Raw genomic sequence first — 15,704 nt, forward strand, 5'->3', positions numbered from 1 at the left:
GGCACATAGAAGGACTGAGAAGGGACAGAGGTATGATATTCCCATATTGCTTAAGGCCCGGGGCTTACCCTGCACCTGGTACCTAGACATCCCCTAAAAGATGAGATCTGGAGTGAGAAACAGCTAGACAGATAGTCCTTCCTGGCTGGCTGGGTTGAGCCATAAATGCTCTCTCAAGTCCCTCGTCTCTCTGACGTTGTGATAAGGCACTCCTAAGGGAAGGAAGCCCTAAGTGAAATCAAACCCTACTCTGTGAACCTGCATGCCCTTGTCCTTTGATGCCCCTGGCCAATTATGTCCTTGGATATTATCTGAGAGGAAAGGTGCCAAAAGTCTTAACCCCGACATTTCCCATTCTTGAATCCAATCTCTATCCTAATTTCTTACTGTAGCTTTCACATAATTGGTCCTTGTTCTGTCTAGAGAGCTGGGAATCTGGCTCAAGGTTTTCAAGTATGAGCATTGCTAAGTGTTTGGGAAAAAGGACTAGACTTGGGGTTCAAAACCTTAAGAGACCCCTGGGAGGGCCATTCCCAATTCTAGACCCTAGTTTTCTCATCCATAAGATATTTTCTAAAAGTAGGATGACACAGCTAGTAAATACCAGAGCTGGGGTTGTAATTAATCTGGGTCAAGAGAACTTGGTACCAGGTTGGCATTCCCTCTGGGTCTGTCTCTATCCATAGATTCTTCCAGGAGATTCTTATGATGAAGAACAAACTTGCCTTAGGGCAAAGTCAGTGGGGCAGCCTCTGGTGATCTAACCAAGAAGCAAATGGCCTGTGCCCTTGGCTTCATCTGGAGCATCCAAGATGGAAGCTCATCCTCTCATGCCATACTGTTATAAACTGGGGCCCTATCTGACCTGGGAAAGTGGCAAATGTGTTGAATTAAGCTTTTTTTTTTTTTGCTTCCGAGTAACCCTTACCTGTCTTAGAATCAATACTATGTATTGGTTTCAAGGTAGAAGATTGGTAAGGGCTAAGCATCAGGGGTTAAGTGACTTGCCCAGGGTCACACAGCTGGGGAGTATCCAAGTTCAGGACCTCCCATCTCTAGGCCTGGCTCTAAACCCACTGAGCCAACCATCTCTCCTTGAATTAAGAGGCTTTTGGAAATGAGCCCATTGATCTAAGCTTGTCTCTTTGGAATCTCTTTGAGTGTTTGTACTTCTGGGTGAAGGCCAGTATATGTATCTGTTGGGGGGCAGATGCTTGTGTGTTGTTAGGTTACTACTGATAGGAGGAGAACGATTGAGTGGGTGGGTGGCATTGATGAATGGTGGACAGCTGGTGACAGTTGGGTGGACATATGAATAGGTTTTTTTCCTTTCTTTTTTTGACCTCGTCTTTTGGACACTGGAAATGTTTCAGGTCAGGACTAAGAATATCTCCGATGAATTCATTGTCTTCGGAGGTCTCCTGCTTGGTGCTGCCCTCCAGTCTGAACCCATACTGGAGTCGTCTGGAGAATGAATGGGCAATAAGAGTTCCCTTTGAGGTTTGGCGAAATCTTACATGGGAGTCGTGTTTATGGAGGTCAAGTTGTCACTGGCACATTCCCCTGCCCTCTCTGGGGATGGGAGAGATGGGCATCTGTTCCCAACCTATGGGAGGGTCTGTCTCCTCCAGGTACACGGATGGACTTGGGATGTGTTTTAGCTGAGGAAGGAATCATTGCGTCCAATTCTCTTCCTTGGCCAGAAAATAGAATGTCTTCCTCAGAAGAGAAGTAATTGGCTCTGAGCTCCTACAGCCCAGACTGGAGCCTGGAACCTGAGTCTTGACTCCCAAGGCAGTGTTCTCTTTACAAACTTAGCTCTCAGAGCTTAACTTCAGAGTCTCACCTTCTTCGTGGAATCTCCATCCCTTGACGATCCAGAGCCTGATTCTTCTCTTAGACACTTTAAAGCTGGTAGACTTTAGAGGTGGGGATTCAGGGCATTGAGTGCTGAATCTGGGAGTCAGGAAAACCTGAGTTCAAATCCGGTCCCTGACATTGGACAAGTCACCTGACTGCTGCCTGCCTCAGTTTCCTCATCTATAAAGTAGGGGTGATAGTAACACAACCTACCTCCCATGGTTCTTGTGGAGTCAAAATGAGATATTTGACAAGCCCTTTGAAAACTTTTAAGTGCTATAAATAATGTTAGCTATCATTATTATCATCATGATCATCTGTCTACCTTTGCAGTTTGCAGAATCTGAGACTTTGAGGTAAAGGGATTTGCCCAAGGTTATAGGAGGTAAGAAGTAAGTAGAGTCTTGGGGGATGCGGTGGTTACACACACACACACACACACACACACACACACACACACACACACACACACACACACATATAGCCCTTGAAGCTGACTATTTTGGTGTGTGTATATATTTTAATTTCCCCATCTAGTCTCTGGGACTTCGTATAGAACTTATTGCCTCTGAGCACAAAGCCCTGCACACAGTAGGTCCTCAGGAAGTTTTGAAGGGACTTTCTGGTGAAGAAATTAGATCAAGAAGGAACAAGGGCCTTAGAGGGGACATCCTTGATGCCTAAAGGCTTAATATTCCATCTGTATGTGATATCCTAGCTGATAACACTTTGACCTTTTATTTGATAGGGGGAGAAGCTGCTTAGATTCTTAAAGCATTTGCCAATACAAGGAAAAAATGAGCAACCTGGTCCCAGTGCACCCCAGCAGTGTCTTGAGTCCCCACACCTGCTTTTGCTTTGCAATGATGGGAATTTTGGTGTTTGCCTAGAAAAATAATATATATGAAATACTTGAATATCTATGTATGTATATCTAACATCCCTATGGCGCCTTCTCTGTGCCAGGCCCAGAGTAAATCTGTGCTGATTTACAATGTTTTTTTTTTTTTTATAATTTTGTAATTTATAATTTGTAATGTATTTTGTAATTTGTAATTGACAAATTTACAATTTACAAATATCTCACGGAGGAAGGTGATATTATTCTCCATTTTACCCATAAGGAAAGGGAGGCAAACAGTGGTTAAGTGACTTGCCCAGGAATGTGTCAGGAGGCAGATTTGAACTCGGGTCTTCTTGACTCCAGTGCCTACCCAAGGGAGACCATGTTTCCATTACTGTGATGACATAGAAAAAGAAAGAAAGCTTAACCAGGCGTTTGGGGTGAATCGACTCAAATTAGAAATGTGCCTGTCGCAACTTTGAGTAAGTCACTTTTCTCAGCTGTTAAATGAGGTTGGTCTAGATAGGTGATCTCCAAGGTGCCTTCTCTCCGCTGAGCAGACATCTAGGGGAACAGCAGCGTGGGGATTGGGTCGTTTGTGGGGTGACAGCGAGAGTCTTTGGGGTAACTTGGTCAGTCAGCAAGTCTTGCTTATGAGCCAAGTTTTCTTTGGGGGGACTGGGGGTACGGTCGAGCTGGGGCTTTGGTTCACGACCCTGGTTCCCCGGGCCTCAGTTTCCTTTTCTGTGCGGGAGACGATCCTCGATCTCTGAGGTCCTGGGTCACCCATGGTTTAGATTCTCTGGGGCTAACATTTGCCAATGGGCAAGTGCGGCGGAAGGACTCGGCGATGTCTCTGCTCCCTCCCCCTGTTTGCTGGGAGCAGCCCCGCTGCCGCCGCCCGCCCGTCCCCCCCTTCCTTCCCCCCCCCCCTCCAGCCCAGCCCTCTCCTGCTAGCTGGAGAGAGCCGAGGACACGGAGGGGTCAAAGGCTTGGATCAATGCTGCCTCAGACACATTCAATAGGGCCTGCTGCTCGGCCCGCTGACAATCCGCCACTGTTATCTCCCCGGCAGCCCTGGATATTATAGATCGGCCAGGGTCATGTGACGCCGCGGCAGCTGTTAGGCCAGCTTGCTTTCAGTGGGCAGCCCCTGCCTCTGCGGCTGGCGGGGGCTTTGTTAGGAAAGCCATGCGCCCGGCCCTCGCTGTGAATAATGGTGTTTCCCCATCTCGCCCTCTCTCCACAACCCATTGAACTCGGCAGTAATTTTCCAGCCCTTCTCTCTTCAATTAAAGAAAAAACAAACCCTCCCTCCTCCCCCCACGGAAGATTCCTCTCCTGCCTGCGCCTGAATAAAGAGGGTTGGGGCGAGCACAAAGCCCCCATGTCCCTCCCCCGCGGGAGCAAAGGGCTCCTATTTTCTCTCTTCCTAAATGGGTCTGGGGGGGGGGGAGCAGAGAAACCCAGCCCTAATAATGGGGCGGGGTCTATCCAAGACCAATGGAAGGGCATCTTGGAGAGAAGGAGTAGCTGGAGAAAGCCTGGGACAGAAGGAGAGTCCTGGGTTCGAATTCTGACTGCCTGTGGTCCTCATTGAGAAGATGAAGGCAGGGTTTGGCTTAGAAATCTCTTTAGGTCCTTGTGTTCCCTGGATGAAAGCGGGAGGTTTCTCTTATTTTTTCCGGCTCCAGCAGAGTTGGTTGTGTTGCACACTTTGGGCTTGGTGTGGTTTCCTGGTGGCTGCCTGCTCCCCTGCAGGGATGTTGGGGGGCATCTTCTAATTAGGCCTGTTTGGAAGACTTGTACGTCAGGGGAATCCCCTGAGAGAGAGAGCAGAGGTTCTCTGCAGACGGAGATGTACCTGCTCAGGGGGGCCCTTGCTGCCCACCCCCCTTCCTTAGTGGGTTGGGGAGCTCATTTTGCCCCCCCTTTTATTTTTTTCATTTCATTTCATTTTGGAGACTTGCAGCTTCTCTCTCTCCCCTCTTTAAACCATTGTCATTCCTGCAGCTTTTGCCTTTGACTCATTTTCTTTGACTCTGTTTGGGGGAAGCTAATTTATTCCTGGTAAAGGCTGCCTATCCAGGGAGTGCCAACTGTCCTGGCCATCGGGCTTCCGTCTGAAAGCCCGGGCTACGTTAGGCCTTTGATTTACTCCTTTTTAATGTACCCACCTTGAGGGAGCGGGGGACGCCGGCCGGTGTCAGGGCTGCCCTTTCCGCCTTTGGAATTGGGCAGGTGGCCGAAAATGTTAATGGAAAACTTATTTATGGCCTGGCCCTCCTCCTCGCACTGAGACAGGGCTGGTTTGAACGGGAGCCAAGGTTTTATTGATTGTAGGAGAAGAACACAGCTTTTTCATTGACACTTAAAAGGGAAATTGAAAGCTCTGAACTCCTTATGGGGAAGAGAAAATAGGAGAACTTATGCCCCTTTGGGGGGGGGTGGGGGGGACCTGATGTCATCTCCAAGGGGCTCTACTGGGCCCCTGTCTGTGACAGGCCATATACGGCTGCAGGTGGGAGCTGGAGTATCAGCTGCTGTCGAGCTCTCGGGGCCTGAACTTGGCTCTGGGGTGGGAAATGAGGTTTCTGTGGGGCCTGGTTTTTATTTTTAAATGTGCTTTATTTTTAGTGGGCATGGAGTGAGGGCCCCTTTAGGGAACCACAAACTGCTTTCACAGTTCTAGGTTAACTTCCTTTTTTTTTTCTCCCCCCTGTCTTCCCGTAGCCCCCTTTCCCACCCTTGGCCAAAACCTGTTGAAGCCACCTTTCTCATGGGAAAGTCAGGATCCCAAAGGTGGCATTCCAGATCTAGATGGACCTCTTGTTTTATTACTAGATTAAGAACTGGAAAAAGGGACTCTGCTGGCATTGTGGGGGCCCACCTTGTGTGGAGTCAGCTAGCACCCTCCTCTTTCTTACGGGATAAAAGCTCCGTGTCCCTGTCCCAGGCATGGAACCAAGGGATGGGACTTTCTAGATCTTTGAGAAACTTTTTAAGAGTTGATGCTTTGGGAGAAACTCCCTAAACAGGCTTCAGCAGGTATCTACCCCCAGGATAACCTGGGATTGTGTCATGACAACAGCCCCTTTTAAAAGATTATCTACTGAAGTCCACCGTGAAAAAATGAGTCAAAACATATTTAAAGGAACTCCCAACTAGACCATTTATCCATGTTTGTTACTATCTGGGGTGGGGGTAAAAAGAAGTATGTATCCCCCTCCCATTCATCTTTTCTTTCTTTTTAAAAAACCCTTACCTTCTGTCTTAGAATTAATGTTGTACTAGGTTCAAATCTGGCCTCAGACACTTCCCAGCTGGGTGACCCTGGGCAAGTCACTTGACCCCCATTGCCTAGCCCTTACCAATCTTCTGCCTTGGAGCCAATACACAGTATTGACTCCAAGACGGAAGGTAAGGGTTTAAAAAAAAAAAAGAATTAATGTTGTAGATTGATTCCAAGGCAGAAAAATGGTAAGGGCTAGGGAAAAGGGATTAAGTGACTTTCCCAGGGTCACACAGCTAGGAAGTATCTGAACCCACTTGTCTTTTCTGAAGATGCCCCCCTCTTTCCTCCTCCCACTACGTGTAGTCTTGTCTCCTCAAGACCCCTCACTCCTGCTCCAAACCTCTGGGTATCATCCCAGTAACTGGTCCCTTCCTTCTCTGTCCTCATTGGTGATTGGTTGTTCTTTTCATTGTTTCAGGCATGAGCCATGAGCCAAAGTCTCCTTCAATAGGAATGCTTTCAACAGCGACTCGGACCACTGCTACCGTCAGTCCCCTGACCCCTTCTCCTCTCAATGGCTCCCTTGTACCCAATGGCAGCCCAGCAGCCACCAGCAATCTGTCAGTTCAAGCAGCACCCTCTTCCAGCTTCGCTGCCGCCCTGCGCAAACTTGCAAAACAAGCTGAGGAACCGAGAGGTAAGAGGAGAAGATGGTATCATCCGGGTACCCTGACTGATGGAACGTCTGATGGATAGAACAGGGTGGTTGGGGATTTAAGCACCATTTACACATCCCCTCCCTTCCCTGGAGAGGGAGTCCCCCCAGACTGCCTGTACTATGGGTCACCCGGGAATAGTTATTAACCTGAAGAGCAGGGAAAACTCATCAAGGGAACTTCTGTGTGTGTGTCCATGTCCTCAAGAGAGACAATGTGATATAGTAGAGAAAGCACTGGATTTGAATTTCCATCCTGTGACTGAGTACTTAATTTTTTTGCTCCTCACTTCCTTCCACTGAAAAATGAGAAAGCGGTTCTAGAATCTAGACTCCACTCTGGATGTGTGTGTGTGCATCTGTATTGTGTGAATAATCATGGACTCCTTTGGCAGTCTGGGAAAGCTTCTGGACCCTTCTCAAAATTTTTTAAATTACTTTTATTTATTTGAAAACCCTTGCCTTTTATTTTAGAAGCAATATTGTATATTGGTTCCAAGGCAGAAGAGAAAGGTGTTACGGGTTAGGTTAAGTGACTTACCCAGGGTCACACAGCTAGGATGTGTCTAAAGACAAAACCCAGGATCTCCCATCTCTAAGTCTGGCTCTCTTTCCACTGAGCCACCTAACTGCCTCCCACTCCCCTTAGTTTTACCAGATGAAGAAACCGAAACCAATTATTTAAGGTTTATAGGACTTATATGCAGCAGAACTGGGGTGAGATTTTGGGTCTGTGACTCTTTGTCCAGCCCATTCTTTTTATTTCCCATGCCTAGAGGCATCAAGGTGGCTCCATGGACTTTGAAAGTGTCGGGAAGACTCAGGGAACCATAGACTTTCACTGTGTGACCTTGGGCAAGTCATTGAACCTCTGTTTCTCCATCTATAAAATGAGAGTAAAAGTAGCCTTTCTCTCCTAAGACAACAGTTGTGAGAATCAAATGAGCTATGTGTAGAAGTACTCTGCAGCCCTGTCTACATGTAAATGCTTGCTAACCTGGTTGGCTATTGAAAAGTGACTCACAAGAGATGTTGAGGTAGGTGCTTTTAATCCCATTGGGCAGATGCGCCCGGGTTCCTCAGCATCCCTCCCCTCCGAGTAGTCTCCGCACCTTCCTAGCCAAGGACGGAAGCGGATGGTCTGCTCCCAACGTGCATGTGGCCAGTGGCCTCTGTTTGCTCAGGTTTCCCGCCTCTGTCCAGCTTGGCATTCAGGCCATTTGGTGGCCTCTGGTCTATTTTATGAGCTGTTTTTCCCCAGCCTCGCCACCATGATGGCCTCAGCCTCTGCTCTTTGACCCTTCCCTCTGGGAAGGCAAGGACCATAGCTTCTACAGCCCTTCTCCACAGCCTGTTAGAGGCTTCTCCCCAGCGTTCAATAAAGGTTTGAAGGAAGGAAGGAGGGAGGAATGGGGAGGGAATGGCTCTCTGTGCCGGAGGTAGCTCTGGGGGCAGGGGTAGGCAAAGAGAGGCAGTTCCAATGTCCAGCCTCATCCTGACCCCTATGTGCTGCTCTCGTTCTTTGAGGGGAAGCCTAGGTGGACCAGAAGTGCTCCATGAGATCCTCCTCAGCCCTAAAGGATATGCAGGAGCAAGGAGGTTTGGGAGTGGGAATTATCATCTCTTATGGCCTCTACGCTTGTCCTCCTCATCTCCCAGTGTGCCCAGAGGCCTGGCTGGGAACTAGCCTATGAAGGCTGATGCTAGCGACTGCTTGGCCTTAGCTAGCAAACCTTTGCCTTCATGCCCCACGTGCGCCACCCTGTGTGTGTGCCCCTGCATCCTGCACTCCGGTTTGTGAATCAGACAAGGAGCAGATGGTCGATCAGAAGTCTGTGTGTTTCCTTGTCACCCTCTGCCAGCCAACCTCTTCTGAGGCACCTTCCCAAGCCCAGGGACCGCCTGGAGGTTTTAGCCATCTCCAAACACAAGGAAAAACCCTGAGGGGAGGGCAAGGAGGAATCCTTAGGAGAGCCCTGCAGCAGGGAAGGGGAACCAGGCTCAGGGACTTCAGGGCTTCTCCCAGGACTCCTAGGAGAAGGAAGGAAGGAGGGAGGGAAGGGAAAAAAAGGGAGGGAGGGAGGAAAGGCTGGACGGTCCCTCTGGGACCAGATTTTTAGCATCTTTAGATACTGTTTTGCTTACCGAGACTTAGAAGACCAGAGAGACAGGGAAGACCATAAGATTCTAGAGCCTGGATGAACAGCCTCAGCAGAAAGCTGACTTCTCTTGGGTAAAAATAGCCCTTGCGATATACAACAGCTAAGCACAGGCAGGTAGCCCCAGGCCCGATGCTCAGGTTACCCATGCCAGACTCTCAGTGCAGTGGGTCCTCGATAAGCTCATTGCTGATCCTTCTATCAGCAGGACGAGAAGCCCCTTCTCAGTCTAGAGCAGAGGGGCACATGCAGTATGAATAGGAAGCTGAGGAATGTGAGGAAGCCTTTTTCCATTCCTGGTCCTCTCCAAAGATTGCAGCCTTGCAAACAGGATCTTAAGTTTGCCTTTTGTTTCTTCTCGGCTCTTTCTGGCAGCTCCCCAGGTCTGGATAGCCAGGCATCCAGCAGCCAGGGCGACGTGCCAGGGGGAGGTGTGGCCTGGCCCATCAGGGAACAAAGTGTACTTTTCCAAACAGTTGTGATGGCAGAAGCCCATGAAGACTTGCCATTGGTACCTGGCTGTTCCCTTTGGGTGGGTCAGACCTGTTCTCTCTTTGGGGTGTTTCCCCTAGTGGGCAAAGAGAGGGGCTTAGAAATTGTTCGTATTTGGGGGTGTGAATCGCAGAGTCCTTAGTAATAGTAAACATTCTGACTTCTCCATTACTGGCAAGTTTTACAGAGCTTTTGCCTCCCAACAGCCCAGCAGGGCAGTGTGTTGTGCAGCCACATCATCTACTTTTCAGATGAAGAAATGGAAGAGAGAGGTTGAGTCTTTGACAAAAGTCTCATCATTGTAGATTCAGCCCTTTACTCTTGACAAGATTTCTCAGTGGTTAGAGCACTGAGCCCAGAGTCAGGAAGACCTGAATTCAAATTCAACCTTCAACCCTTAGTTGCCAGGTGACCCTGGACAAGTCACTTAATCTCTATGCCTCAGTTTCCTCAAATGTAAAATGGTGATCATAAAAGTATTCACCTCACAGGATTGTTTTTAGATAATATTTTTATATAAAGTTCTTAGCGCATACTGCTTGGCACATAATCATTTTATAAATATTCATTTCCTTCCTTCCTTGAGCACAAGCCCTTGGTTAATAAATGATTTGGAGAGGGAAGCAAAAATGGCTTCTCTGGTCTATCAAAGTACTCTGTGTGTGTGTGTGTGTGTGTGTGTGTGTGTGTGTGTGTGTGTGTGTGTGTGTGTGTGTGTGTAAAAAGAATATTCAATATTTGCAACTGAAAAATAAGACCCAAGAAAAATTGAGCTCAGTTTTGGGAATTGAATTTAGCTAACATTACTATTAGACATGCTTTTCAAACCTCAGTTCCTGAGCCTTGTAATATTCTTTCCTTTCATTTTGAATCGGACCCATTTTCCAAATGAAATAAAAAAAAAACCCAAACCCTCACCTTCTGTTTTAGAATTGATATTAAGAATCAGTTGCAGGGCAGATGAATGGCTAGGGCTAGGCAATTAGGGTTGAGTGATTTGCCCAAGGTCACACAACTAGGAAGTGTCTGAGGTCAAATTTGAACCCAGATCCTTCTGACTTCAGGATATTTGAGCTAAGTTTTGAGGGAAAGCAAAGAAACTTGAGGAGGGACAGCATTCCAGAAGAACCAGCCAAGAGAGTGGAAGAGGGAGAAAGTCTCTCACTGGAGTTGCTGCAAGTGATCAGTCTCACTGGCTTGTGTAAAGGGAAGTAGAATATAGAAAAAGGTCCAGATATGAAGAGCTTTAAAAGCTAACTGAAGGGGCAGCTAGGTGACTTAGTAGAGAGAGTTCAGATGTGGCCTCAGACACTTCCTAGCTGTGTGACCCTGTTCAAGTCACTTAACCCCACTTTCTAGCTCTTACCACTCTTCAGCCTCAGAATCAATACAGTATTGACAGAGGGTTTTTTAAAAAAAGGGTTTTTTTTTTTTTAAGTCAACCATTTTTGTATTTTATCCAAGAGATGGTGGAGAGCCATTGGACTTGATTATTTATGAACCAGTGATGATGACCTGGCAGGGCTTGTTTTATCATGGTGCCCTTTGAGACTTGGGAATTTAGAAGCAAAAGTAGGGAGTCAGAAGACTGGGCTTTTGACGATGCCCTCCACTTGGCCATCTTCATTCTAGCTGGTAGAATTGAAATCTTAAGCTCTTTGCCCAGGCTGATTAAGGCACCTCCTGAACAGAGGGAAAGTTGTTCTCTTGAGAGAATCCATCAACTGCCTTCTGCAACTATGGACAAGTCATCTCCCTTTCCTGGGTTTTATTTTTCTCCTGAAAAACGAGGGAGTTGGGACCTACTCGATGAGCTCTAAAGAGGCTTCTGGTCCAAAATGTGTTTCAGATTGGAGGTGTGTGTGATTATAGGAAAGGGATTGCCTACGGTGAGAGGGAAAGGCCTGGGAGGCAGCGCTCAGATCTGAACAGAGAGTAAATAAATAGACTGAATTTAGGGGCAGCTTAAGCCTAACCCTACTTTCAGCCACTCCAAGAGGTATAATTAGAGCTAATCAACTATCCGCTACTGCTAAGGGATCCTGTGGCCTACAGGAAAGCTTTTTTTATTTATTTTTTATCACCACACCTTTTGTCAGTTGCAAAAAAGCTCCCCGATGTGTGTATTTTTCTTTCTCTTTGCTATTGGCTTATCTCCATAGCACACCTTTTAACCTTCCTCAGCTTCCCTCCTCCCCTTCAAGTTGCTTCTTATTTTTAGCCATAGGACTGAATTCTTTCCATCGTTTCATGGGCTAATGTCTTTCCTCAGCATCGTGTCTCGAGGGTGCAGTTTAAAAATTCAATTCAGACAAAGTAATCCAAATGCCATATCATTTGCTGTACCCCGAGAGCAAGGATGAAGAGGAAAGAGGAATCTGTCCCCCTCAATAGGTTTCCATGCTGATATGCTTCATTGAAATTTTATTTTTCCTAAAGGCTCCTAAATGTGTTCTCAGAGCAGCCAAACTGCCCCCGCTAAATTACAGCGTCAGCGACTGCTGGGTGCCTGGATGCAGAAATGCACATCTGAATGTTTGTCTCACTAATGGGCTGTAGAACTGGATGGAGCCCAGTGAAAAGGACGGGGCTCCACCATCAGCAGGATTTGGGTAGTGGAAGCAGTGCATTGGGCCCGGGTGAGGAGGGGAGTATGGAATTGGCTAGGGTAGGAATGGCCTGATGGGTTGGTAGCCAGTTTGGAATTTTGGAATTTAAAGTCCGCAGGGACTCTGAAAGTCTTCTGGACCAAGCCCCTTTGTTTTACAGAGGAGAATGCTGAGGCCCAGAGAAAGGAGGAGACCCACCTCACAGAGGTCTTCACTAATAGGCAGACTCCAGGATTTGAACCCTCCAAGTCTGTGATTCTTCCTACTTAGCGTAGGATATAGCTCACTCTGACTTCTGAAGAGAAGGCAGTAAGACCTGAGATGAGTATCCAGTGACCTGCTATTCCGAGATTTTGTTCATCTGGGTCTTCCCCACTCTGCTTCCTCACTGGTGGGCGCTAGCTCTTGCTTGAGCTTGGAGGATAAGTGGGAAAAACAGAAGAGAGCAATTAAGAGTGATCCCAGTGGTGTTTGACCCTTGCCATGGAAGAGACTAAAACATATTAGAAATAAATATATTTTTTAATTTGGAGAATTAAATTAATTAATTGAGAATATTTTCCCATGGTAACATGATTCATGTTCTTTCCCTCCTCTCCCCCAACCCTCTCCCATAGCCAACGTACAATTCCACAAGGTTTTCCAAACATATTGGAAATAATGCTCAAATGTACAAGGTTTTTTGATGTGGAGGGAAATAGTAGAAAGTAAGAAGAGTTCTGGGTTTGGAACAGAAGTTCTGGGTTCAGATCACACCTCAGACATGTATTAGCTTTTCCATCTTGGGAAAGTTGCCTGACTTCTGGGTCTTCCACTGTAAAATAAGGGGGTTGAATTCTGATTTCTAAGGGGAACCTTAAATCTCTAGATCTCTCCAGATCTAGCAGGCTTACGGCCTGCTTTTCCCTTCCCTCTTCTGGAAGCATTTTTTTTCCTTTATAAAACAGTAGTGATGCTTGGGGAAAATGGGGGCATTTTTAAGGTCCCTACCAACTCTGACATTTGTGGATAATATCCCATCATCAGTAGACCATTCTTTCCACAGTGGGGATAGGTCAGCACCATGTGCCATTTGAGAAGTTTTCTTGTTAGAGAGGACTATACATCTTAGGGATATGTTAGAAGGGTTTCATGCTTTAGATAAGGATGGAACTGGGTGAAATGACCTTCTGACTCTGAGATTCAAAGACCCTTCAATTCTTTTCCCAGGATTCCCATTGGGAAGGATTGAATGCATTCAGAGAGTCCTTTTTATTGTTGTTGAATCATTTCAGTCATATCTGACTCTTCTGACCTCATTTGGAATTTTTCTTGGCAGAGATACTGGTTTATCATTTCCTTCTCCAACTCATTTTACATATTAGGAAACTGAGGCTATTGAGTCCATATCTGACTCTTTGTGACCCCATTTGGTATTTTCTTTCCAGAGATACTGCAGTGCTTTACTGCCAGGAGACATAAAAAACCACACTGTTTGACATGGTCACACGTGGCAGAGCAGCCCCCAGGAAAGATGAGACACCCATTCAGCCTCCCTGAGTGTCTTTCCTTATTAACATCCCCTTATTAATTGGAATTGCTATGATTATTATTCTTAGCCCCAGGAAAAATAGATGAGAGCAACATGCTTGCAGGGTTAATACAGATCACCACTCTGTCCCCCCAGAATGTCACCAGGAGATCCCACTTAATCTAAGGATTCTTATATACCCACTTAGATAGGACCATCTTTTCTAGGCATAAACCTTCTGGCAAATCTGTGCTCAAAATTCCCCAACTGGGTCATGTTAATTCTACCCTCTGACCCCACACTTAGCAACAATGTTTTTGTTGACCATCTCCTTAGACTTTGTGTCTGTTGTTAGGATCTATGGAGACATGTATGTTGATAATCAACCTCATTTTACAGATGAAAAAACTAAGGCAAATGGGATTAAGTGACTCACCCAGGGCTAGTGTATAAGGCTGGATTGGAACTCGGGTTTTCTAGACTCCAGGACTAACTCTGTCTACTACATTATCAACTGTCTCCAGGGATTCTTTTCTGGGTTGAAAAAAGTATAGGCTATGATGGTAGAATGGGCTTTTATTCTCTATGGTCCTAGAAACCTGCCTCTGTTGGCACTGACTTGATAGCCTTTGGCTAGAAGTGATCTGAGATGCTTGAGTTGCATGGAAGTGGGTGGTTGTCTTTGAACCTACTACATTGCATAGTTGGCCCCAAGCAGCTCTAAGACTTTCAAGAGGGCTATCCCAGAACAGTTGACTTGGCACCAAAAGAAGGAGCACCTTATTCCTTAAGCTCAGGTTGTCATGAAGCCTCAAGTGTTAATAAGCCTATATTGTGTTGGGGATGGGGGGGTGCATGAAATACATGCTGTCATGGGTTACCAAATTTGGGATTGGGGTCTCTTGGGAAAAGGCCCAACTTTGATGGTTGGGATTTTTACTTAATAAAATAAGAGCATGGAATGAGCCTTGGATTAGTGGATAGAGAACTGGTTTCCTGCCTAGGTTCAAGGCTCACCTTTGGCACATACTAATTCTAGGACTCTGGAGAAGATGCTTCATCTCCTAGGCTATATATTTGCTAGTCTTCATTAAGAGAGAGAATGGCTCTTCTCCATTCCTACAAAATCGTGAGTTCTTCCCCCAACTCCCTGCCAAGGAACGGAAGAGGTAGTAGGGAATAGGATTCTCTTTCAAGAGAATCTGAGTAGTCCTCTAAATCTAAGATGGAAACACAGGACTTCTGACCATCAAGCCTATCACTCCATATCTCCTTGGGATTCCATTACCTCATCTGAAAATGAAGAAGTTGGACAAAATTGTCTCCAAGATTCCTCCAATTCTTAAAAACTGGGATTCTATAAACGCTTCTTTCAGGAAGCCAGTCTTGTGGATTTAGAAACCCTGAGGGCAGTGCCTGAGTGCTTCCATATGGGCTCCCCAAGAACCACTGCTCCACTAACACTTGTTGAGGAGTTGATGCTATCCTTGGCTTTCATTGACCAGTAAGAAAGCATGGATGGCAAATCTGGCCTCATATATGTCCTGAGTGTGTCACCCTGGGCAAGTGACTTGACCCATTTGCTTTAAAAAAAAAAAAAAAGAAAAAGAAAGCATGAGTAGGGGACTGCCTTTCTGGGAGAGAAAACAACAGACATTGCCTCTTTTTTATTTGACATTTTTTCTCTTAATTTGCCCTAGCTTTGTGAGCCAGATTGCAGCTGGGGCCGCTGCCGGCTCCCAGGAGGCTGACAACACCTCCATTAGCTCTGACCTCTCCTGGATGGTTGAACCCTGCCCCTGTCCTCTCCTTTCCCTGTTTCCACCTTTCACCCCGCAGAGCGCCAATCCCCAACCCCAGCCCTCTGAAGCATGACACAGCAGTGGTAGCGGCTGCCAAGCTGCAGGTTAGGAGTCTGTACTGGGAGCTGGGGCTCAGGCAAGCTGTGTGACCATCTGCTTGTGCTGCCCCCGCCGCAGCGGGCTCTGCCTTCCAGTGGGGAACACAGTGACAACCTGCTTGTTTTTTGGGGGGGTGTTGGAAGGGGGGGGCAAGGAGCAGTGCCTCTGTGTGTGTGTGTGTGTGTGTGTGTGTGTGTGTGTGTGTGTGTGTGTGTGTGTGAGAGAGAGAGAGAGAGAGAGAGAGAGAGAGGGAGCCAGTCTTTCCCATAGCATCCATCAAGACAGAACAGGATTACACAGAGCTAGATACAGAAGGCAAGATCCTACCCCAGAACCTATAAACAGACTCCCAACTTCAGTGATTAGAATCTACAACAGA

The 15,704-nt window shown here is 46.8% G+C and overlaps 1 protein-coding gene across 7 annotated transcripts in view; it reads left to right on the forward strand.

The window, feature by feature from the left end:
- GSE1 (Gse1 coiled-coil protein) overlaps nucleotides 1–15,704 on the forward strand; it is an 869,104-nt gene that overhangs the window by 789,314 nt on the left and 64,086 nt on the right. For all 7 annotated transcript variants that reach the window (XM_056823919.1, XM_056823916.1, XM_056823904.1 and 4 more), the window contains one exon: nucleotides 6,418–6,636. In XM_056823919.1, coding sequence (XP_056679897.1) covers nucleotides 6,418–6,636 — 219 coding nt within the window. The remainder of the gene's footprint in view (nucleotides 1–6,417; nucleotides 6,637–15,704) is intronic.

This window comes from Monodelphis domestica, chromosome 1 (assembly GCF_027887165.1).
Source record: "Monodelphis domestica isolate mMonDom1 chromosome 1, mMonDom1.pri, whole genome shotgun sequence".
NCBI classification, from domain to species: Eukaryota; Metazoa; Chordata; class Mammalia; order Didelphimorphia; family Didelphidae; genus Monodelphis; species Monodelphis domestica.